This window comes from Schistocerca americana, chromosome 8, assembly GCF_021461395.2.
Source record: "Schistocerca americana isolate TAMUIC-IGC-003095 chromosome 8, iqSchAmer2.1, whole genome shotgun sequence".
NCBI lineage: Eukaryota > Metazoa > Arthropoda > Insecta > Orthoptera > Acrididae > Schistocerca > Schistocerca americana.
The window spans coordinates 502,079,710-502,105,464 of NC_060126.1; the positions used below are offsets into that span (position 1 = coordinate 502,079,710).

General features: G+C 39.0%; 1 protein-coding gene across 2 annotated transcripts in view; it reads right to left on the reverse strand.

The window, feature by feature from the left end:
- LOC124545490 (vesicular glutamate transporter 1-like) overlaps nucleotides 1-25,755 on the reverse strand; it is a 130,074-nt gene that overhangs the window by 49,268 nt on the left and 55,051 nt on the right. Inside the window, exons 5-6 of one of the 2 annotated variants that reach the window (XM_047124433.1) lie at nucleotides 19,336-19,510; nucleotides 12,280-12,413 (exon numbers count right to left, since the gene is read on the reverse strand). In XM_047124433.1, coding sequence (XP_046980389.1) covers nucleotides 12,280-12,413; nucleotides 19,336-19,510 — 309 coding nt within the window. Of the gene's footprint in view, nucleotides 1-12,276; nucleotides 12,414-19,335; nucleotides 19,511-25,755 lie in introns of both variants that reach the window. The other variant, XM_047124432.1, reaches the window with a different exon arrangement.

Sequence of the window (25,755 nt, forward strand, 5' to 3'; positions counted from 1 at the left end):
CGGTGTGCGGGACAGTAGCCCAGCTTCATGGAGACGGTTGCGAATGGTCCTCGCCGATACCCCAGGAGCAACAGTGTCCCTAACTTGCTGGGAAGTGGCGGTGCGGTCCCCTACGGCACTGCGTAGGATCCTACGGTCTTGGCGTGCATCCGTGCGTTGCTGCGGTCCGGTCCCAGGTCGACGGGCACGTGCACCTTCCGCCGACCACTGGCGACAACATCGATGTACTGTGGAGACCTCACGCCCCACGTGTTGAGCAATTCGGCGGTACGTCCACCCAGCCTCCCGCATGCCCAGTATACGCCCTCGCTCAAAGTCCGTCAACTGCACATACGGTTCACGTCCATGCTGTCGCGGCATGCTACCAGTGTTAAAGACTGCGATGGAGCTCCGTATGCCACGGCAAACTGGCTGACACTGACGGCGGCGGTGCACAAATGCTGCGCAGCTAGCGCCATTCGACGGCCGACACCGCGGTTCCTGGTGTGTCCGCTGTGCCGTGCGTGTGATCATTGCTTGTACAGCCCTCTCGCAGTGTCCGGAGCGAGTATGGTGGGTCTGACACACCGGTGTCAATGTGTTCTTTTTTCCATTTCCAGGAGTGCATAATACCATACCACATGAGCAAACTAAAATAAGCTAAGTAGACTAATTTTTGTGTCAAACGATCACTCACTTCAGATACCATTCAAATAGTAAAAATGGCAGCATTAAGTCTTTGAGCAAGATCCTGAATGGGACTTTCCATGACAGTTTACTATCTATCTGAACACCTAGAAATTTGAACTGTTCAGTTTCACTAATCATATGCCCATTCTGTGAAACTGAAACGTCAGGTTTTGTTGAATTGTGTGTTAGAAACAGTAAAAACTGAGTCTTACTGTGATTTAGCATTAGTTTATTTTCTACCAGCCATGAACTTCAGTCATGAACTGCACTATTTGAAAGACAGCCAATGTTGCACACAACATCCCTTACTACCAAGCTACTGTCATCAACAAACAGAAATATTTTCGAGTTACCCGTAATACTAGAGGGCATATCATTTATAAAAATAAGGAACAGGAGTGACCCCAACACTGTTCCCTGGGGCACCCCACACTTGACTGTACCCCACTCAGACCTCACATCACAGCCATTCTCAACAACATTGTGAATAATGACCTTTTGCTGTCTGTTGCTAAAGTAAGAGGTGAACCAATTGTGAGCTATGCCCTGTATTCTTCCATAATGGTCCAACTTCTGGAGCAATATTTTGTGATTAACACAATAAAGGCCCTTAGTTAAACCAAAAAATATGCCTAGTGTTCAAAAGTTTTACTTTAACCCATCCAGTACCTCACAGAGAAAAGAGAACATAGCATTTTCAGTTGTTAAACTGACTTCTAAAGCCAAACTGTACATTTGATAGCAAATCGCGTATTATAAAATGATCAATTATCCTTACATACACAGCCTTTTCAATAACTTTAGCAAACACTGATGGCATAGAAATAGGTCTAAAATTGTCTACATTATCCTTTTCTCCCTTTTTATAAAGTGGCTTCATTACTGAGTACTTTAATCATTCAGGAAACTGAGCATTCCTAAAGGAAAAATTACAAATATGGCCAAATACAGGGCTAACATTTGCAGCACAGTACTTTAATATTCTGCTAGGCACTCCATCATAACCATGAGAATCCTTAGTCTTCAGGGATTTAATTATTGACTCAATCTCCCTCTTGTCTGTATCACAGAGGAGTATTTCAGACATCAATCTCGGAAAGGCATTTCCCAAGAAAGTTATATGATTCCCTGTAGAAACTAAATTTTTATTTAATTCACCAGTAATGCTCAGAAAATTATTGTTAAATACTGTACAGATATCTGATGTATTAGTAACAGATATATTTTTACTATGAACTGACTTAACATCATCGACCTCGTGCTGCTGACCAGACAGTTCCTTCACAAATGACCATATGGTTTTAATTTTATCGCGTGAATTAGCTATTCTATTTGCATACAACATACTCTTTGCCTTCCTAATAACATTTTTAAGCACCTTAAAATTTTGTTTGCAATGGGCTACTGTAGACTCTCAAAGAACATGAGAAATGTGTTAAGGAAAGCATTATATTTATCATCTATGTTATCAGCACTATAATCATTCTGCCACGCTTGTTCCTTGACGAGGTTTAAGAAACTCTCTATTACTCTTGGATTAACTTTCCTACATATTTTGTAATTATATGTGACATCTGTTTGAGTACAAAAACCTTTTAGTGTTAAAATTTGTACATAATGGTCTGAAAAGCCATTCACCCTTTTACTGACAGAATGCCCATCTAGTAATGAAGAATGAATAAAAATATTGTCTATGGCTGTGCTACTGTTCCCCTGCACCCTAGTTGGAAAAAACACAGTCTGTATCATATCATATGAATTTAGGAGATCCAGTAAATCCTTTTTCTTGCACCATCCTGTACAAAATTTATATTGAAGTCACCACATACAACTAATTTCTGGTACTTCCTACAAAGTGAATCAAGAACCCTCTCTAGCTTGAGCAGAAATGCTCTGAAGTCAGAGTTAGGGGACCTATAAACAAAAACAATTAGAAGTTTAGTTGCATTAAATTCAACTGCCCCTGCACAAGATTGAAATATCTGTTCAGTGCCATACCGTGACACATCTATGGAATCAAACAGAATACTGTTTTTTATGTACTAGAAGGAGTTGTCTAGGGGAAGTTTCTTCAGTTTGTTTTCAAATTTTACTTTGCTGTCTGTCAGACTTTTTATATCACTGGATAACTGATGAAAGATTTTTGTTGCAGCATCGCTCACCAATTTTTGTACTAAAGGTAAAATGAACGTCATTTTTTTCTGGTATTTTAGTTATATACATCCTTGGTCCTTTTGAAATGGATTGCATTTTTACAAACTTCATAATGGAATCCATACATATTATAAAAATGTATGTATGTATGTGTGTTCCACATCTACTCCAAAACCATTAGACCAATTTCATGTGAACTCGATACACACATCCCTTACTGTCAGTCAACAATCGCTGTGGGGGTAAGAACCACTTACCTATCATAGTTCAGAAGACATGAAGTCATAAACAATAAGACGCACGAAAAACTGCCGCATCATGTATGACATTTAAATGTATAACTAACTCTGTTCACAACATAATTTGCTGACAATATCCACATAGTCTGCTGAATCTACCTACACAAATATATCATTGCATGACACATAGTTCAAGAGATAAGATGTCATAAGAACTGAGATACATGAAAAAAAACTGCTGCATCATGCATAAAGTTTTAATCCATTTATTCGTTATGACTAAGACACTCTTAAAATTGAGTCAATTTGAGGAAATCCCTGACACCAGACTGCTCTTTTGACAGCTTTCTCCCTGCAAAGCGCAGATGGCTGTAGGCAAAACCGACAGCCATTTACAAAGCTATGAAATGGCATTACATGAAGCAGTTGTGCTGTGCTTTCTTAATTTGGATACTGTACTCATACATTTTTAAATTATGCATATTTATTTGTAGGACTGTTTCATAATTTCATAAGCATTTTCACAAATACACAGAAATGAAATTTTTTCAAAATTTCACTACAAACTCAGTTCATTTTCTAATAGAAAACACACACACACACACACACACACACACACACACACACACACACACACACACACACACACACACACACACAGAGAGAGAGAGAGAGAGAGAGAGAAAAATGCTCCTACCACAGCACAAAAAACAAGAATTAGGGATGGAAAAGAATGGAACTAGTTTTTTTGAGTTATCTGGCAGCTTCCAAGAGATTTAAATCAAAACATTTTTACATATTCATGCTTTTTTACTTTTTTGTATTAGTACCAATGTCATGTAATATGCACATTAAAAAATGTTTTGCATCACCTCGGTTCCGAGAGTTCTGGAACCTGTAAAGAAAATTGGAGTAGAGACCAACGTAAACATCATTTCAACCCTTCTTATTGCTCATGAAAACCACACATTTCATGTTGTACCACCATACAGCGAGACCTTCAGAGGTGGTGGTCCAGATTGCTTTACACAACGGTACCTCTAATACCCAGTAGCACATCCTCTTGCACTGATGCATGCCTGTATTTGTCATGGCATACTATCCACAAGGTCATCAAGGCACTGTTGGTTCAGATTGTCCCTCTCCTCAATGGCAATTCAGTGTAGATCTCTCAGAGTGGTTGGTGGGTCACGTTCTCCATAAACAGCCCTTTTCAATCTATCCCAGGCATGTTTGATAGGGTTCATATCTGGAGAACATGCTGACAACTCTAGTCGAGTGATATCGCTATCCTGAAGGAAGTCATCCACAAGATGTGCATGATGGAGGCGAGAATTGTCATCCATGAAGACAGATGCCTCGCTAATATGTTGCCCATATGGTTGCACTATCGTTCAGAGGATGGCACTGACGTATTGTACAGCCGTTATGGCTCCATGGCCAGAAAGACTTCATTTTAACTAGATAGTGGTCTGATCCACACTGGGCTCCTCTATAAGATCTGATGTCTACTGCTTTGAAACTACTTGTTTGCCTAATGATAATATAATCTATTATAGAACGAAGTTCTTTGGTGTTGTGTTGCCAAGTATATTTATGAATGTCCTTATGTTTGAAAAATGTGTTGGTAATTTTTAGATCAAATTGTTCACAAATTGCAATCAATCGTTCCCCATTGTCATTATATTCGTCCTCTCCATGTTTTCCTACTATTCTACAAGATTCTCTAATTCCTACCCTTCCATTCAGATCTCCCATGATAATCAGTTCCTTTCTTCTTGGGATTTTTTCAATAGTCTCCCTGAGGGTGTTCCAAAATGTATCTTTCTCCTTATCTTTTGTGTCGTTCGTGGGTGCATATACGCCAATAATCACAACTTCCCTAGCAAATAATGTCATTTCAACAGTTATAATACTTGATTGATGAATGTCCAATTTGTGATTCTTTCTTTCCATGATTTCTTTATCATAATGGAGACTCCTGCTTTGGCTCTTACTGCTTTTGATACTCCACTCCAGATATGTACATAATTATCCAGTTCTTCTTCTCCTTGGCCTTTCTTCTTTGTTTCAGAGAGTACGACAACATCCATGTTGAACATGTCACGTTCTGCAGGTAGTAAATTTATTTTAGTGGAAATACCTTGCACATTCCAATATCCAAACATAATTTTCCGTTTCGCATCGCCAGTTCGTCGTCCAAAGTTCCATTTTTCCGAGGCATATTACTAGGTTTTTTAGCATTTTTATGTTTTTATGTGAGTGAGGAGCTGCCCCACTGCACAACCCCCAACCCGGAGGACCAGGTAATTTTTACTGGAGGTTTTCTTCCTTTAGCCTTTGATAAGCCAATATCATACTACAAGGCAGCAGTTTCTAGTTTTGGTCCACCCGGGTATTTTATTTCCCCGGTACCCACCATATCTGGTGAGCATTCCCCTATCCGCCACCTGGGGAGGCGCCCGATGGGAGACGAGCAAAAACTTTTGTTTTATTTTTTAATTTCTTTTCATATTTTTATTTTTTGTTATTTTTATTGTTTTGTAATTTTGTTTCATATTTTTTAATTTTGTTTATTTTGTTAATTTTTTGTTTTATCATTACACACATTTTAGCCATACACGTAAGAACTTAATATGCAAGCATTAGAAAAACAAGCATAAATACTTAATAAAGTGTCACAAAACACGAAATAACAGCAAATATAAATACAATACTGAATGAAACATTAAATACTGTGCAAAGTTCATCATAATAATGTATATAAACAGTTATATTATGTACATGAACTTACAATATGATCATATTACACAGATGAAATTACTTAAAAGCTTACTGCATAACAAGCTGAACGATTCATGCAACAAATAATAGGCTATTGAAAAGCATACATCTTATTATTATCTCTGAACCTAAAATTCTTGGCAATATTTATTTAAAGCATGCAATAATAAAAACTGAAAATTAAGAAACCACTGCTACAAAAACTCTTGAATAACTTGGTCACAAACTGTTACAACAATCAGTTCGAATCAAGTACAAGTATGATTGACTGAAATAAGCAAAGCAATTTCGAAATAAAGAATGTCTGACAAAATAACATCAACTTTCCAATACTGAACAAAAATTGACGGACTTAAGCTTGTTTTGTCCTAAAATAAATATTCTACAAGATAGCATAGTAGAAAAAGCAGTAACACATTTTCTGCTGATTAGAAAAAAGTGTCCTATTTTCCAAAAATTATTTTTATAGCAAATTTAGAGTTACAGTAGTTTAATTTTTTCTGTGGTCATCGACAGAGCTTTAAAGGCTTGATGAAACAGTATACAATTTTGTACAAGGTTAGGCATAACTCTAGTTTGCTACATGCACTGGTTTGGATGGCTAAAGATTTTTGATTATTTTAAGCCACTGGTGAATAAGCTCTTTAACATATAAAATAATGAAACAATAGTCATCTCTAATATACTGTTTTTTTTTAATTATATCCAAATGCAGCACTTAAAATGCAACACATTTCTACAGAAAACAGTTTCTTGCACAAACATGTGGTTTTTCACATGGAAAAACCTGGATGATGAAAGAGTTTTGCAAATACTTCTTATAATTACCACAATATTTTTTATCATCATCTGTATCACTTTAAACCATCTCATCTCAGCAAGTGTGAGTCATGTAAAACCAGATTTTATGTTGAAATGATTTGCGCAGGTCTGAAACATCCAACTGGTGTGCATACAAACACTCACGAAAAATGTGTTTTATGCATATAAAATCCAAATAAAGCTAGATTTTTGAAAGCGAGTTTCCAATTTTATCATAAGAATGCATTTATATGATTCACTTTATACCCTTTCCCAACCTTCAATTCACCCAAGAACGAATTTTACATGCTACATTTGGCTCAACTTTAAACCCAATTCTTGACAATGAATAAATTTTATTGGATAAAAAATTTTTAGTTTTGACATTATCCATTTTCTCCGTGCAAAGTTTGAACGAATCACACAAGCACAAAGTACACAACTGGGGAACTTCAAAAACATTCCAGAAAAACATGTTTTCACATGTGAAATCCAAGGAACAAGGTCTGACACACCGGTGGACCAAATTGAATTATCTGTTCCCGCTCCAGTCTGGAATTATTTAAGGGTGACTGTTTATGCCTGTAAAATCTGAATGAGAGAGAGAGTTTCCGCACATAAAATCTGAACAGTGCACATACAAATGGTGCCATTAGCTGAGCATTAATTTCAGCTTCATTACAAGTTTTAATAAAAGGAATTTATCAATTTCCGGTTTGTCATTCTTTGCTTACTATGCTATTACATGGCTGTAGTAAGACAGATGTTCCTACCTCAAACAGGAACCGAACACCAAAACCACCCCCCAAACTGCAATTCTGTGCAAGGCCTTTTCATACTTGTTTGCTACAGTGCTTCTGCACTGTGTGTGTGTGTGTGTGTGTGTGCGCGCGCGCATAATTTGTTTTTCTATTTCTTTTATTTTCTTTTTTTCCAAAGCAGTAGTCAAAATGCGTAACTCCTTAAGGTGATTGTGGGTGAGCACCGTATGTTATTCTTGCAGCACATTTTTGAAGACTTACTTTCTTAATGATGAGTTATGCCTCAACATTATTCCCTATCCCCCTTCCTGAATTTGGCCAATTGTGGCCCGCAAAGAACTTAAGACTTCTTGGCTTTTCTTGTCTTCTCCTCCGAGAACCTCTTCATTCTTTCTTTTTCTCTTCTCCTCAGAAATGACCCATTTGGGCCTCCTGTTTGGTGGTCTCTTGGGATTATTTTATTCTGTTAACTCTGCTTCTGATCTCTCTCATACTGTGGGCCATGTGTGCCATAATTCCAACTTCTGCTGCAGGCATCTTCACCTCACCCATTTCAATTTGATCTTTAACCACATGATGCAGCTGAAGATCCTTTTGTTCAATCTGCATTCATCCATCCTTAGTAGGTATCTGTAGAACTTCAACCTCCATTTCTTCATTCTACCTGTGATATTTTCAGTGTACTTTTAGAGTTCTTCATTTTTCCTCTTCTTTCAAGTCCCATAGTAGTCTTCCGTGGTCTGAGTATTTTCCTCAGAATGTTCCTTTTTTCTTTTTGAGCTCCTGAAGCTCCCAGTTTTATTTAAAATAAGACACACCGAAGTGAACAATCCTTCAAATTACTGATTTGTTACTCCCCAATGTTTACAGCAATTCTACGTGCAAAAGTGGCTGAACTAAGTCACTTTAGGAGTTCCAAATTTGTTTTCCCTGTTTAAATTTTCATCAATATGGACATCTAAAAAATCTGAAGGTTCCACTGTAGTTATTTCTCAGCACTTGTTACACCTATGATTGGTGCAGTACCTCTAGATGTGCAGAACTGAATAGGTGGTGGTTGTTGTTGTTGCTGCTGTTTGGCAGTGAGGCCATTCAAAGAAAATCAGTAATTGATGCTTTTAAAAACATTTACCCTATTTTCTGTTGCCGTATGTATGCTTGGATTGATTACAATTCCATGCCATCCAAAAGAAGAACTAATTGTGCTTGTTGTATATTAGATGGAAAGGTCTTTTATATAAATACTTAGAAACAATAGTGGGCAACAGATTGAGCCTTGGTCAATCCCATAAATGATTTCTGTCAGGTCTGAAGAAGAAGAAGAAGAAGAAGAATTTGACAAATTAAATTCCATTTTCAAAACCACAGTTCATCATTTCTTTCTGAGCCTATCAAAAAAAGATTTTCTATTTTTTGCAATACGACAAATTTTATGTTGAAAGTACAAAGTTAATGTTACTCAATGAACTTCAGCCAGTGATGTTACATGAAAGTAAGATATACCAAGATGAAAACACAAATAACTGAGCACCATTATGTTAATGTTGTTGTCGTGGTCTTCAGTCCAAAAACTGGTGTGATGCAGCTCTCCATGCCACTCTATCCTGTGCAAGCCTCTTCATCTCAAAATGACTACTGCAACCTATATCCTTTTCAATCTGTTTACTGTACTCATCTGTTGGTCTCTACAATTTTTATGTCCCACACTTCCCTCCAATATTAAATTCATAATCCCTTGATGTCTCAGAATGTGTCCCGTCAACTGATCCCTTCTTCTATTCTCTTCTTGTCTAAACTGTTTATCATCCATGTTGCACTTTCATATATGGCTACACTCCAGACAAACACTTTTCAAAAATACTTCTCACACTTAAATCTAAATTCGATGTTAACAAATTTCTCTTCTCCAGAAACACTTTGACTGCCATTGCCAGTCTACATTTTATATCCTTTCTACTATGGCCATTATCAGTTACTTTGCTGTCAAAATAGCAAAACTCATCTACTACTTTAAGTACCTCTTTTCCTAATCTAATTCCCTCAGCATCACCTGACTTAATTCAGCTATGTTTCATTATACTTTTCTTTCTTTTGTTAATGTTCATCTTATATTCTGCTTTCAAGACACTGTCCATTTTGTTCAACTGCTCTTCTAAGTCCTTTCCTTTCTCTAACAGAATTACAATGTCATCAGCAAACTTCATTATTTCTTCTACCCGAACTTTAATTCCTGCTCCAAATTCTTTGGTTTCCTTTACTGCTTGTTCAATGTAGAGCTTGAATAACAGTAGGGATAAGCTACAATCCTGCTTCACTCTCTTATCAACCACTGCTTCCCTTTCACGCCCCTCAACTCTTGTAACTGTCATCTGGTTTCTACACAAATTGAAAATAGCGTTTTGTTCTCTGTATTTTACCCCTGCCACCTTATAATTTCAAAGAGTATATTCCAGTCAACATTGTCAAAAGCTTTTACTAAGATTACAAACGCTACAAACATAGATTTGCCTTTCCTTATCCCATCCTCTAAAGTAAGTCACAAAATCAGTATAGCTTCACGTGTTCCTATATTTCTCCCAAATACAAACTGATCTTCCCCAAGGATGGCTTCTACTAATTTGTCCATTCTTCTGTATAGAATTCCTGTTAGTGTTTTGCAACAATTACTTATTTAATTTATTTTCACACATGTCAGCACCTGCTTCCTTTGGAATCACAATTATTACATTCTTCTTGAAGTCAGAGTATTTTGCCCATCTCATACCTCTTGCACACCAGATGAAATAATTTTGTCACGCCTTGCTCTCTGAAGGCTATCAGCAGTTCCAACAGAATGTAGTCTACCCCGAGGCCTTGTTTCAACTTAGGTCTTCTCGCAGAATCATATCTCCCAATCTCATTTTCATCTATGTGCTCTTCCCTTTCTATAATATAGCTTTCAATTTTATCTCCTTTCCAGAATGAGATTTTCACTCTGCAGCGGAATGTGCGCTGATATGAAACTTCTTGGCAGATTAAAACTGTGTGCCCGACCGAGCACACAGTTTTAATCTGCCAGGAAGTTTATCTCCTTTGTACAGACACACTGCAACCTTCTTCCACCTTCCCCTTCTTTAGTTAGGACTTGTTTTACATCTGAGCTCATTATATTCATACAGCTGCTTCCTGTTTTCTCCAAAAGCTCTTTATTTTTTCTGTTGGCACTCTGTCTGTCTTTACCCTAGTGAAATATGCTTCTAAAGCCTTAGATTTGTCCTCCAGCCATCCCTGCTTAGCCATTTTTCACTTCCTGTGAATCTTGTTGTTTAGATGTTTGTATTCATTTTCACCTGCTTCATTTGCTACCTGTTTAAATTTCCTCCTGTCGTCAGTTAAATTTAATATCTCCAGTGTTATCCAAGGACTTCTACTAGGCCTTGTCTTTTTACCTTTTTGATCCTCTGCTGCTTTGACTATTTCATCTCTTTAGGCTACCCATTCATCTTCTACTGTATTCGTTTCCCCTGTTCTAGTCAACTGTTGCCCAACACTACCTCTGAACCTCCCGACAACCTCTGGGTCTTTCAACTTATCCAGGTCCAATCTCCTTAATTTCATACCTTTTTGTAATTTCTCCAGCTTTTATCTACAGTTCATAACCAATACATTGTGATCAGTCTACATCTGCCTCTGAAAATATCTTACAATTTAAATCTGGTTCTGAAATCTCTGTCTTCTCCCAGTGTCTCCAGATCTGTTCCACATATACAACCTTCTTTCATGATTCTTACACCAAGTGTCTGTGATGATGAAATTATGCTCCATTCAAAATTCCACCAGGCGGCTGCTCCTTTCATTGCGCCGCCCCTCCCCCCCCCCCCCCCCCCCAAGGTCTATAATCACCTATCCTTCTCTTCCTTTTCCTACTATCAAATTCCAGCTCCCATCACAATTATATTTTCATCTACCTTCACTATCTGAATAATTTATTTGATCTTTTCATACATTTCTTCAGTCTCTTAATCATCTGTAGATCTAGTTGGCACATAAATTGTGATGGATGTGGGCTTCATGTCTCCCTTGGCTACAATATTGTGTCCACTATGCTGTTCATAGTAGCTTACCCGCATTCCTATTTTCTTATTCATTATTAACCCTGCTCCTGCATCACCCCTATTTGATTTTGTATTTATAACCCTGTATTCATCTGAGCAGAAGTCTTGTTTCTACTGCCACCAAACTTCACTACTTCCCACTATATCTAACTTCAACCTATCCATCGCCCTTTTTAAATTTTCTAACCTACCTGCACAATCAAGGGCTCTAGCATTATAAGATATGTAGAATGCCAGTTTTGTTTCGCCTCATGATGATATCTTGAGTAGCCCCATCCGTAGATTTGAACAGGGGACTATTTTAGGTCTGGAATATTTTACTCAAGAGGAAGCCATCTTCGTTTAACCTTACAGCTCGACGCGCAGGTCGCCGAAGTGGCGTCAAAGCGAAAGACCTGCACCAGGCGAACGGTCTACCCGACGGGAGGCCCTAGCCACACGACATTTCCATTTATTTACCTTACAGCACAGCTTCATGCCCTCGGGGAAAAATTACAGCTGTAGTTTCCCCTTGCTTTCAGCAGTTCGCTGAGGCACACAAGCCACCCCAGCAATGGCAAAGTTCATGTTCATGGTGGGGAGGGGGGCGGGTATGTTAATATACAGAGATAAAAAACACAAATTTTAAATTTTAATTTTTGTGTGATATATTTTAACTTACTTCCAATCTTACTCCTGCAATGAAATTGTGTGTATCCTTACCACTTCAGTGAAACATCTAAACTCTCAAATAATTAGTAACCTCCACCAGTTAGTAAACAAATGGTACTTTACCACCTTTATGTGGTTGGCCTGAGGGCCAACAGAAGACCGAATGTAATCAAGTTCTTCATCAGTAATCCTTCTGTCCTGCTGTGGTGTCTCAGTTACAAAGGCACCCCATGCAATGCACCAACATAGACCCACCAAACCTACAATACAGAAGGCAAATCTTATACCAAACCATAGCAGTATAGTATAGTAATCTATGATGATATTATTATTATTATTATTATTATTATTATTATTATTATTATTATGAGAAAGTGTTCAAGTTACATCATTTCTGAGCTAAAACTCAATTTCCCAAAGCCATTCAGCATCTTTTTTGTCAGGAACTGACTGTCAGGACCAATGAGTGCCTCTTAAATAGTAATGGCCTGGCTTACCACTGGTGGAGTGATGGCACTTGGGGTATGATTTGTATGTACAAATGTGGGAAATGAACAGTGAAACATGTGGAGGCCTCGCTGCCCCCCCCCCCCTCCCTCCATTTAATTATGTGACAGAAGAAGGTAGATTGCCCACTGCAGAATAAATTCATTTTGAATTACATTTCTAATTTTGATGCTCTCTGAATCCTCCATTTCTACCACCCAATTCCATGCTCCACTATGATTCTAGTATCCACACTGGTCCTGGTAGACAGTCAGCTCCAGGCATACAAAATGGTGAATCATTTCAAGAGCTCAAGTTTTAACTCAGATGTGGTGCAGTTTTAACACCAAGAGATTAGTATATATGGATTCCACAGTGAAAAACTCCAAAGACAAATAACATAAAAAGAAAGTATACATTAAAATGCCTAAAACACATTATTCACCAATATAAATATGTCTTAGACGCAAAGAAGATTTTAATAGAAACTGGAAACACAGACTACTCCAACCAACAACCACAACCATTACAATAGATTCACATCCAAGAAATAAAAAACATTAGAAATACAACTGCAATAGAAATGCCACTTAAAACAGAAGTAAAAGTTGCCGATAAATAGGTAAGCAAATGCAGCTATGACAACATTCTTCAGCTCAAGGAAACTAATGAAACAGCTGCAAAAAAATCTTAAATCGAAACCCGTGCAAGTTGTACGTCGGTAGAGATGCACCAGCACATGTGTGATGCAGCACATCTGCGTATGCCTCCCCCCCCCCCCCCCTTCCCCACCTCCCCTAACAAACATACACCAACTACATTTTCATAATGTAGGGTATGCAACATCTTTGATATACTAGAAGTATTTTTACCACAATATCATCTGATTTCAACACAGTCATACACTTTACACTGGGAAAAAGGAGGCCCTACCCGGTATTTGGTAGGTGGTCCTAATTTAGTGACCATTCTGTATATACTACATGTTCCCATCCTACTCAGTTCTGTACTGGGCATCTTCAGACATGACATTCTTTGTAGAAATCATTTCTAAAATGATAACAGTATTAGAACTGACAAAAGTTCAGAATTTTGTACTTCTTGGTTGAATTCCAGTACACAACACATGGGTATAAAGAATTTGCATGGATTGAAGTTAGAAAAAAATAGTCTATCTATGCTTATTTTTAACAACAGCATGAATACACAATGCTGGACAATGTCATTAGAGGACTACTGTGGTAGGTTACATAGTTATTGATATGTATCTAACTAATGATGAAGTGGTAAAGACATTGTGGGATAAGCATGGATAAAGTTTGTCAATACAAATGGCTTTTATTAAGAGGAACTATATATGAGAGAGACAATAAGATACCAAAACTGAAGACTGCCATTCAATTTAAAACTGAAAGTAGTGTAATGATCGATTATCTCGTGGAGGAGTGGAATTGGCAGCTGGAGGAGTAAATGTAGAAGGCACAATCTTCACCTTTTCTGCACACTTCCCTCATTCAGGTTCTTGCAGTACACATAAGTGATCGTAAGTCAGAAGCCTTCGGGCTGACACTTGTCGAGCCGAACCAGGCAAGCTGCGCCATCAGGCAATGCTGTTTGGCACATGTATGCTCAAATGTATTATAAGGCTCTCATTTGGAAATGGTATGATAGCTGAAACTAGCAACTGGTGGACTACAATAAAGATTTTATAATCAGAAGTAGGCAATGACTTATTTCAAACAATTTTTATGATTGCAAAACCATATGTCAAGAATATGTATAGAAATACTGTAGTAAAACAGTAGTCTCTACATTTTAATGTATTCTCATCTGTTTTGGAAAGCATTTTAGAGCCAGATATGTTATTACTGCTCATCTGTTAACATACTAAGCTATTTCAGTTTTGATTCCATCAACAGTTAAAAATTACTTACCTTTGCAAGTTCGTTAACCTTGGTACAAAGCAGAGAACATGGGTCTTCTGTTCCCCACAAATAACATTGACAAACATGCCAGCACAGGCAGTTTATACCCAGGGGTTGCTCTGATTCATATTGATAAACTTTTGAGAGAAGAGAGGAAAGGAAAGATGACAAGAAATGGAGCAGTGAGAGAGGGAACAAAGTTCACAGCTCTGGGGAGGAGAAGGAACAAGAAACATAACATTTAGCGCATTTTACTGCTGTTTAATTGTCCTGTTCTGAAGACTCATTATCTGAGAGTCATTCAAGCAAAGACAATGCTTTCAATGAACTTTTCTCAGATGTCTTCCTTCAGAAAGTAATCTTCTTGCAAATTTTCAGTGTGGTGTATGCATTTAATGCAGTCTTCCACTGTGACATCAACATTTGCTCCTACAAATAAATTGTGCACATCTTTCATTCTGAATGTGTAATTTTTGAATGTGATCTTCTCTTTCACTACAGCTCATACATTTTCTGTTGATTTGTATTGGCAGTGATATGAGGGGCAGCCTCATAGCATCATGGCCCATTTCTGCTGCTAAGCTGTTAAGTTTACATTGATTATAAAGGTGCTTGGGGTGCCTGACTTCCACCTACATCTCCACTTTTCTTCTGTGGACTGAAGTCGAAACATTTGCCTATTCTAGCTCCTATACAATTTCTTCTTTTTTTTTTTTTTTAACTTGAATTAGGAATTTTCTTCTTTTTTCTTTAATGATAACTGGCATTATCCATTACGATCACACAACCCTCTTCTAAACCATGAAATAAATCTAAAAACCAGTGTTTCAGTACATCACCACTCCTTTCTTAAAGATAATCATTGGATTTGAAAAATGGAAATATGAACTTTGCATCTTTGATAAAGACGTTTTCAGATGATCCTGCAAGACAAGCATTAAGTCTCTTTCCTTTGATAGTATTTTCAAGCCACCACTGCCTTTTAAATCCTGCCACGTGTGTTGTCTGGCATGATTTTGATTAAGGCAAGTCTCATCACATACTTAGTAGAGCAACAATGATTTTCTTTCCCAGTTAGGTGCATTTTTCTCATCAAAGCATCCCTAGCTGCTACAATATCAGATCTCTCCATCAGAACTGTATCACTGCATTTTCTGTACCTAAATTCCAAAGATTTGAGTATTCTTCCACTGAAATGATGGCCTCCTGTAAGAGCCATCTTGTCATTTAAAACATCTGCTACCTTTTGACTTATAGGATACTCACCATGGACATAAAATTCCAATACAAAGTGATCAATATCTTTCTAGAAATTGTCCAAATCAGTGACAGTTCTTCTTCCACTAATATCTTTCCTCAGGGATTGAAACTTCATTTCCTGATCACAGATCTCGGTTGCCCATGTTTCTGCAAATATTCTCTGTACAGTTTTTAGTGAAACACCAAACACCTTTGCTGCTGCTTTGTACACATAAGTGAATGCTGGATAGTGGGTATCAAAAAAAATTGCAAAGCTATGTCTGCAGCAGCATAAATGGTACTCAGGATTGGTACATAAATCCTGTTAACAACAGGTATTCATTTGCTAGCCGTTGCTTACCTGGATGGCACCTGTGGTGGGAATGACACTGTGACTACAGGGTGAACTTAGAGCAATGGACCAAGCTGCGCAAGGCCAAATAATTCTCATTGGCAATTAGTAAAGGAAGGAAGAGGTGGGATGGGATGGGAGAACTGACCTGCCCTTCTGAACTGTCACTTCACTGCTCACTAGTATAGTATTATTTTGTCATCACTCTTGACTGGTCTGATGTGGCCTGCAACAGTTTCCTCTCCTGTGCTAACCTCATCTCATAGCGTATACCCCTAAGGTCTTCATTAATTGTAATATTCATTCTGATCTTTTTCTTCCCTTACAATTTTTGCCCACTACGGCTCTCTCTGGTACCCTGGAAGTTAGTTCCTGAAGTCTCAATATATGTCATGTATTGTCTGGTCTTGCTGTGTAGTATACATCAATTTTTCTGAGGATTTAAAAGATCTTGCACCATTTTAAGTTGTTCAGCATTTTTTCTAGGTCAATAAATCCCATGACTAAACCTTGGTTTTTCTTGAGTCTTGCTTCCTTATCAACCACAATGCCAGAGCTGTCAAACAGCTTCCTTTGCCTTTCATAAACCTAAACTGATCATCATCTTGTAGATCCTCAATTTCCTTTTCTATTGTTCTATTTGTTATTCTGGACAGCAACTTGCATGCATGAACCATCTATCTGACTGTGTGGTACTTCTCACTTTAGTTTGCCTTTCTATCTTTGGGATTGTGTGGATGACATTCTTCATAAAGCCTGGTGGTTTATATCCATAGATTCACTATACTAACTGGGATACTTATTTTGTTGCCTCTTCCACTAATGATTTTAGAAATACTGAAGGAATCTTATTTATGCATTCTGCTTTGTTTGATCACAAACCTCCCATTACTCTTACAAAATCTGGCTAATACTGGACCCCTGTGTTCTCCATATACACACATATTACATCTACAATCACATTAGAGGAGAACTTTGTATTCTTTCCACCTACATATAGCGTCTCACCTATTTGTTTAGCAGTGGAATTCCAAAACTTTTCTGTATGCTGAATTTTCCCTTCCATTTATAATTTCCCAACCAATTCATTTTCATTTTTCTTGGAGCAATAGTGTTTCAGCTTCCTTATCCTTCCTATTGATTTCACTTGAGTAACTTCCATTGCTCTATTCCTTCCTTTTCATGACCATTCTCGGATTTCTTTCTTTTGTTGGGCAGTTCCAGCATTTCCTCTGGTGCACACAATTTCTTGCAGTTACTTCTTATACCTCTATTTTTCTACCAATCTTCTGTGATTATCCTTTTCAGGGATGTCTTCCTCAACTGAGTTACCTGATGTGGTATTCAGTATTTTAGTGTCAACAGCCCCAGAGAACTTTGAACAAGTATCATTAACCCTCAATATTTAAGTATCACATTTCCATATACACTGATTCTTTCTGAGGATTCTCTTAACTCTACTTGTCGTCACTACTAAATTATGATCAGACTTTACATTTGCTTCTCTCTACATCTTAAAATCAAATATCTGATTCCAGATCTCTAGCTCATGATGTAATTCAGCTTTTATCTTCCGGCCTTTTCCAAATATGAGAGTTATCCCAAAAGCAATTGCTCAACTTTTTCAATATAAAGAATGTTTGTTTACATTAAATTGTACATAGTTTTGAAGCTTTAACATTTTTCTATTTTGATACATAATCACCACTTCAATGATGCATTTTTGTATGCCCATGTCACACCAGTCCACAGTCATGTTATTGAAGAATATTGGACTTCATCTTTCACCTTGTTGTTGTCACTGAAGTGCCTTCCAACCAAGAATTCTTTCAATTTGGGAAAAAGTGGTAGTCACTGGGCACTAGGTCCAGAACATAGAGTGGATGGCTGATGACTTCCCATCCAAACTGTTGCTCAAGATCCCCAGTTTGATGGGCAATGTGGGGCTAAGTACTGTCATGAAAAAGGTATATGTGCTTGCTCAGAATTCCTCTTCTTCGGTTCTGAATCACCAGTTTTAATTCTTTTAATGTCTGACAATACCTGTCAGCATTTGTTGTTGTCCCAAGAACAACAAAGTCAACCAACAATATCCCCTTTCAATCCCAAAACAAAGTTGCCACGACTTTACCAGCAGTCTGTGTTCTTTTGAATTTTCACATCTTGGGCGAATCGCAATGCTGCCACTCAGGTTATTGTTGTTTGGTCTCTGGTGTAAAGCAGAAAGCCCAGGTTTCATCACCTGTGACTATCGAATGCAAAATTTTCTTCTTTCCATCTGCATAGCATTTAAGAAATTGGCGGAAAGCTTTAATGCGTTGCTGTTTGTGGCCTTCTATCAGCGTTCTTGGGACCCATGTTACGCACACCTTCTGAAATTTCAACACTCAGTCGAAGTCCGGTGAATGGTGCTTTGAGAAACACCAGGAGCAGCACTGTAGAGCTCATTGAGAATGATCCACCAATCCGGAAGTACAATTTGTTCAACCTTCATGATTGTCTCTTCGGCAATTGGCGTTCTACTTCTTTACTTGTCATGAGTTTTAGTACGACCTACTGCAAACTCTCTACACCACTTGTGGACATTTTTGACATCCATACATGGCTCTCCATACACTTCTGTCAATTATGAATGAATATAAATTGGATTAATGCAATCTGCACTCAAAAACCAAATAATGCACGAACTTCACATCTGGCAGTAGTGGCTAATAGGAGCTCCATTACAACTGGCTGCCAAGCCAAGACTGAAGGCTCCAGTGGATGTGCAGTGCTTCCTGTAGAGAGTGGATGGAACAAAGAGAAAAACAATGTGGTCAACAGCCATCCAAACAATTTCCCTGCTGCCCCAGCACATTGGAGACCCTACTTTTTGGATTATGCTTGATATCTCCTCCTCTTGTGATTTTTAAAAATTCTCTACATTACTTCTAGCTGAAATATGTTTTAGAACTCAAGAGTCATTCTGCTGTCGTATACCTACAACTGAGCCTGTAAGCTCCCATAACGACAGTCCATCCTTCTCCCACCATTGTATTCCAATCTTCCATGATTATTACACTTTTCATCTCCCTTTACATACTGAATTTCTTGTGATCAATGTAAAAATACAACAATCATTATAATAATAATAATAATAATAATCATCATCATCATCATCATTATGAATAAGAAACTCACCAAAAACGTAGAAGATCGATGGCCATCCCACATGATCGGCAAGGACTCCAGCTGCTGGCATTGCAATGACAGTCCCAAAATAGCTTCCAGAGAAGGCTATAGTTGCCAGGCGACTACGTTCCAGTGGGGGAGCCCAACGTGCCCATACTGCATGTATTGATGGATAAGTCACACCCTTAGGAACAGAAACCAATTTACACTATACTCTAAGGATATGACAGCCACTTTACTGTTCCAGAACCACAAACACATCTGCATTCAGCACAGAACCAAGAACATGGACAAATGATACAACTATCACAACACTGATTTAAATAATCACTAATTTCAGTTATTCAGGAATAATTCTTTAAACAATATGTATACTTCAGAATCACACAACTTAAAACACCCAAGCATTGCACAGGATTAGACTCCTACACATGGCAACATAATACAGCAGATAATCTTCTATGTTCCTTTCCATGGTTGGTGACAATGGTGAGCAATCGCATTATTGTAAAGACAAAAGTTTAAGGTGTTAAGTTCTAAAAACAATCAGATCATTAATTTGGAAGCACTCAGGTATGGATCCAGGATACAGTTCTGCGCGGGAGAGGGAGGTGGGTGGGCAGGGGACATAGGTTGTTACTGTCTCCCAATGGCAAATAAAACTTGCAGTCAGACCCAGTTTTGGTGTGGTACAGATGCCTAAGATTTTAATCATAACAACAATAAAATATATAAAATGTATTAATACAATAATCAGTGCTGAGTACACCATTTTAGCACAATATCAAAGAAATTGCATTCAGAGAAAGACATGATTTGAAAAACATCTGTTAAAAATTTGAGAGGTACATCTACCATGCAATTAACTTAAGAACTGTGGTGGTGGTGGTGGTGGTGACAATAACAATTTAATTTGGCTTGAGAGCTGTAACGGTTACATGCTCAAACAATTCTGATATTATTGAAATAGACAAAATACAAAATTGAAGTGCGTCATCTGCATGATTAGTATTTCACTTAGTACAGTTATTTCATTTGGATAGGGGTGGGGTAAGCTGTGGGGTTGGGGGTGGGGCTATCCTGTTTTTGTTAGTCATTTCTGCCTACACTGGGACAAGTTACTGGTATATATACACAATTTTTTTTTCCCTCGTACCAGAGAGTCTTTGCCTTTCTGTATTGCCTAACCCAACTTTCTGTCATTTGCCAGTTCTGCCAACCATCTCGTGAGTCATATTGCCCTTATTGTTGGCCAACCTGTGAATTGGGGTGCCTTTGCCTGGCAAGAATGTTGTCTGCTGCCAGTCGGGTCACAAACCCATCTGCATGGGCTAGCCCTCAGGTAACAAAACCTGTATTTTTCTAAAGTTCATATCCATGTTCAAGACCCTCAGTTTGCATGCTACTACATTCTCAGAGTTAGCTCAGAGAATTTTAAACTGATACACGTGGAAAAAAAAATGTTTGAAATAAAATAGTTTTTATTGGGGGATAGGAGGGGAGGGTGAGCCATTGCAACCCCTCCCAGCTTCAATCCGTGCTTGATCACCTACTAGCTTGGTTGAAGACGTGTCTCGTCATAATCTTATTACGTGAAACATGCCAATATCTATATTACGCAACTCTAGGAAAAAAGGAAAATGTACATCTCAGTGACCAGACAAGAATTTGACCTTTCGAGGTAGACTTTTAAACCTTAACAATTAGTCCAAATACATTAAATGTGTTCACAATTGTGAATATGGACAACCATCAGCTGTTGAATGGAATGGAAACAATGAAAATTTGTGCTGGACCGGGACTCAAACCCGGACTCCCCGCTTATTCTGGGCAGTGGCCTTACCATTTGGCTACTTGTATGCGATTCATGGCCAGACCCAAACTTCCATTTGTCATCAATCGTGTGTTGACAACCTGTACTCCCACATCCATTATGTATGTTCCCTTGCAGGCAAGATATTTTACTTGAAAGTCGTTCACCTGGCATTGGCAAATAAATATGATATTGCAGTACCTGTGTTATCCCAAATACAGTGCAAAGTTCCTTTCGACATGCTTGCATGTTCAAAGGACCTGCAATATTGTAATAATCAAAATGGATAATCTCGTACTGCTAGATGAAAAGAATCAGATGATATAACAACAAAGGTAGCAGTATATGCACAGTGTCAACTGCAGACAGAGATAAATTGACAAGTTGCTAAGATGGCAGAACACAAGAATCTTACACATAGACTGGATCAAGACCTGCCTGCAATCCTTTTCACTAAAAGACTGCAGAGACAATACTTTAATTATGTTGAGCTGGATATTTGAAATTGATGCTTGGCTTGTTTTACATGCCTATGGAGACAGACAGACAGACAGACAGACAGACATCACTGTAGCACTCACAGATCAACTTGCATAACACTAGTCATGCTCCAGTATCAGACAAACAACTCCATTCATAATTATACTACAAAATTTTTTATGTGACTGCCCTTCCATTTTTCTGCTTCTGCTTTATCTTCAGCTTTTATTCACCCACATCTGGAGAAGGAAAATGCTTAGTGTCCCAGTCATGATGAGGGCATTACAGATTGAGCACAAAGCCTATGTTGGGGAAAGATGTGAAAGAAAATTGGCTATGTCCTTTCAAAGGGCCCCAACCCAGTATTTGGGATGTTTTAGTGAGCAACACCGTCCTTATTTTCCACCTGAGCAAGGTTAGGTAGACAAAAAAAGCATATGATTTAATTATGTATTTCTGCGTGTGATGTGTGTACTAAAAATGATGTTGTTTTTTCCTGTATTATGAAAAGGATAGTTGCTATTCGCCATACAGCAGAGATGCTCAGTCGCAGATAGGCACAATGAAAGGACTGTCAAACAAGTAAGCTTTCAGTCAAAAATGGCATCAGAATTACACACACACACACACACACACACACACACACACACACACACACACACACACACACACAGTCTATGGCTGCCGAGGATAGACTGCAAGCATCAGCACATTATGGGAAAATCAGTCTAGTTGGGTATGGGTGGGGGGTGGTGAATGGTAAAGTGCTGCTTGTGGAAGCATACAAGGATGAGGTGAGGAGAGGGTAGGACAGCTAGGTACAGTCAGGAGGTTAGACAGATGACAGGGAGGAGAGAAGTATGATGTTGGTGTGTGCGTTGGAGGAATAGAGGTCAGTGTAGCACTGGAATGGGGACAGGGAAAGGGATTGGTGGGTAAAGGACAATGACTAACGAAGGTTGAGGCCAGGAAGGTTACAGGAACATAGAACATATTGCAGGAAGAGTTCCCATCCGTGCAATTCAGAAAAGTGTTGGTGGGAAGGACCCAGGTGGCACAGGCTGTGAAGCAGTCATTTAAATGAAGAACTTCGTGGTGGTTAGCATGCTTAGTAACTGGGTGGTCCATCTGTTTCTTGGCCACAGTTTGCTGGTGGCCTTTTATGCAGACAAGTAGCTTGTTGGTTGTCATGGCCACATAGAATGCAGCACAGTGGTTGCAGCTTAGTTTGTAGATCACATGACTGGTTTCACAGGTAGCCCTGCCTTTGAAGGGACAGACGATGCTTGTGACCTGACTGGAGTGGCTGGTGGCAGCAGGATGTATGGGACAGGGCTTGCATCTTACAAGGATATGAGCCATGAGGCAAGGAGTTGGGAGCAGGGTTTGTGTAGGGATGGACGAGAATATAGTGTAGATTCTGTGGGCAGTAAAATACCTCCCCTCTCCCCTGTCCACTGTAAAATCTCCCGACTGTACCTAGTTGCACTACCCTCTCCCCACCTCGTCCCTGTATGCTCCCACAAGCAGCACTTTACCATCCCCCTCTCCCTACCCTGCTATCCCTCTACCTCCCTGCCCCAGACTCCTCCTTACCCCCACCATCCATATTGCTTCTCCCATCATGTGCTGCTGCCCACAGCCTGGCCTTAGCAGCCAGAGACTGTGATCAAGTGTGTATATGTGTTTTTTTTGTGTGTGTGTGTGTGTGTGTGTGTGTGTGTGTGTGTGTAATTCTGATGAAGGCCTTTTTGCCCAAGAGCTTACTTGTTTCACAGTACTTTTGCTGTTCCTATCTGTAACTCAGCATCTCTGCTATACAGTGAGTAGCAACTATCCTTTTCATAATATTGTCATTAATCAATCCTGGATTTTCCATTGTTGCATTTTGCCTAACAGCTTTTCTTCCATCCAGTAACCTAGTGCTGTTTTCCTTTGTTACTATTTTCCAACACATTACTATGCTCAGTGTTCATTCTTGTTTCTGTTCTTTCCTGTGTTTTTCTTGTTATCTTCAAACTGCACCACACACTCTACTTACAAGCCACACCATTTCAACTGCCACAGACATGCACAACAGATAGCTACAAGACCATATTAATTGTTCATGCAGCATCTCTGATTGTTCGTGCAGCATCTTGTGTCCCACATTACTCCCGCCATTATCATTAATCCTATACCTTCAAATTGATCACTCCACCCACGTGTCTCTCCATACCTTCCTGTGCCACATGAACTTGTACCTCAACCTAATCTGTTCTCATCTACCTTCCCCCTTCTTCACACTTATCCACCCACAGACCTACAACCCACATGACAATTTTTTTTATTTGATATCCTTGTGTTTTCACATCAATTTCAGTTGGTTTTCACCTTTCCCTATTAGCCTACTCTGTCATATTTCATCTTGTTTTCCCATATTTCATCTATTTTGTCCTTTTTGTGATTCTTCCCTTGTGTTTTGGTGTATTATTGCGAATTTTTTCGCAAGTATTTCAATATTATTTATGTCTAAAAACAAAGATGATGTGACTTACAAAACGAAAGCGCTGCCACATCGATAGACACACAAACAAACACACAAAATTCTTCGTCAGGAAAGAGGGAAGGAGAGGGAAAGACGAAAGGATGTGGGTTTTAAAGGAGAGGGTAAGGAGTCATTCCAATCCCGGGAGCGGAAAGACTTAACTCAGGGGGAAAAAAGGACGGGTATACACTCGCGCGCACACACACACACACATATCCATCCACACATATACAGACACCATATGTGTGGATGGATATGTGTGTGTGTGTGTGTGTGTGTGTGTGTGTGTGTGTGTGTGTGTGTGTGTGTGTGTGTGTGTGTGAGTGTATACCCGTCCTTTGACGTGGAAATTGTAAAGACAGTGTGATACAGAAAAATGTGAGTGAATAAAAATTAATGTAAAAATGAAGAATTCAGCTCAGGCAATCCTTCATAAGTTATTATGTCAATTGGAACTCACAATGTCAAAAATTTCAGCTTCAAGAATCACCCCTAGACGTGAGGAACTGGACCCAACCATGAGAAAAGAAGATAAGTAAAATGTTTATTGTAAATCTTATTCCTCTCAAAGCTTATTAACAGAGTTAACCATAAAGACAGAGACAATCAACAAATTATGTGAGTGAGAGGTAGATTACATACAACCTTCAGCCTATTACCGGCAATTTACCTTCCTATATAAAAGATATGAAATGTTTCCTCCACCAACTCTTCACAGTTCGTGTTCCATTATCACATGGTGCTCTGCTTGTCACTATTGATGCCACCTCCCTTTATGCTAACATACTGAATACCCACGGTCTTACCGCTATTGAACACTGCCCTTCTCCAATCGATTCCAAAAACACAACCTCCTCCCTAGTCATGACCAACTATACCCTCACCCACAATTTCTTCTCCTTTGAAGGCATCACCTACAAACAACTCTGGGGTACAGCTACAGGCATCCAAATGGCACCATCCTACATGCCAACTTATTCATGGGCCAATTAGAGGAATCTTTTCTAACCACAAAGAGTCCCAAATCCCTCACCTGGTTCAGATTCATTAATGATATGTTCATTATCTGGATCGAGGTTCACGACATCCTACCCACAATCTTCCAGAACCTGAACACCATCTCGCCTACGTCCTCCACCTGGTCCTACTCAACCCAATTAACCTAACAAGCTACCCTCCTCGATATTGACCTCCACCTCAAAGATGGCTATCAGTACCTCTGGCCATATCAAACCTACCAACCACCAGCAATACTTCCACTCTGACAGGTGCCCCTCATTCCATACCAAGAAATCTATTCCAACAACCTAGCCACCCATGACTGTCTCATCTGTAGTGATGAGCAGTCCCACTCGAAATAAACCAAAGGTCTCACAAAGTAATTACCCTCCCAACCTCATACAGAAACAGATCTCCCTTGCCTTACCTCTACAGTCACCACTCACCTCCGAAAGCCCTGTCACCCAGCTACAGAGAAGCATTCCCATCACGACTCAGTAGCACCCAGCACTGGAGCAACAGCATCGCATTCTCTGCCAGAATTTTGACTACCTCTCATCATGCCCTGAAAAGAGAAATATTCTACACACTGTCCTTCCTGCCCCTCCCA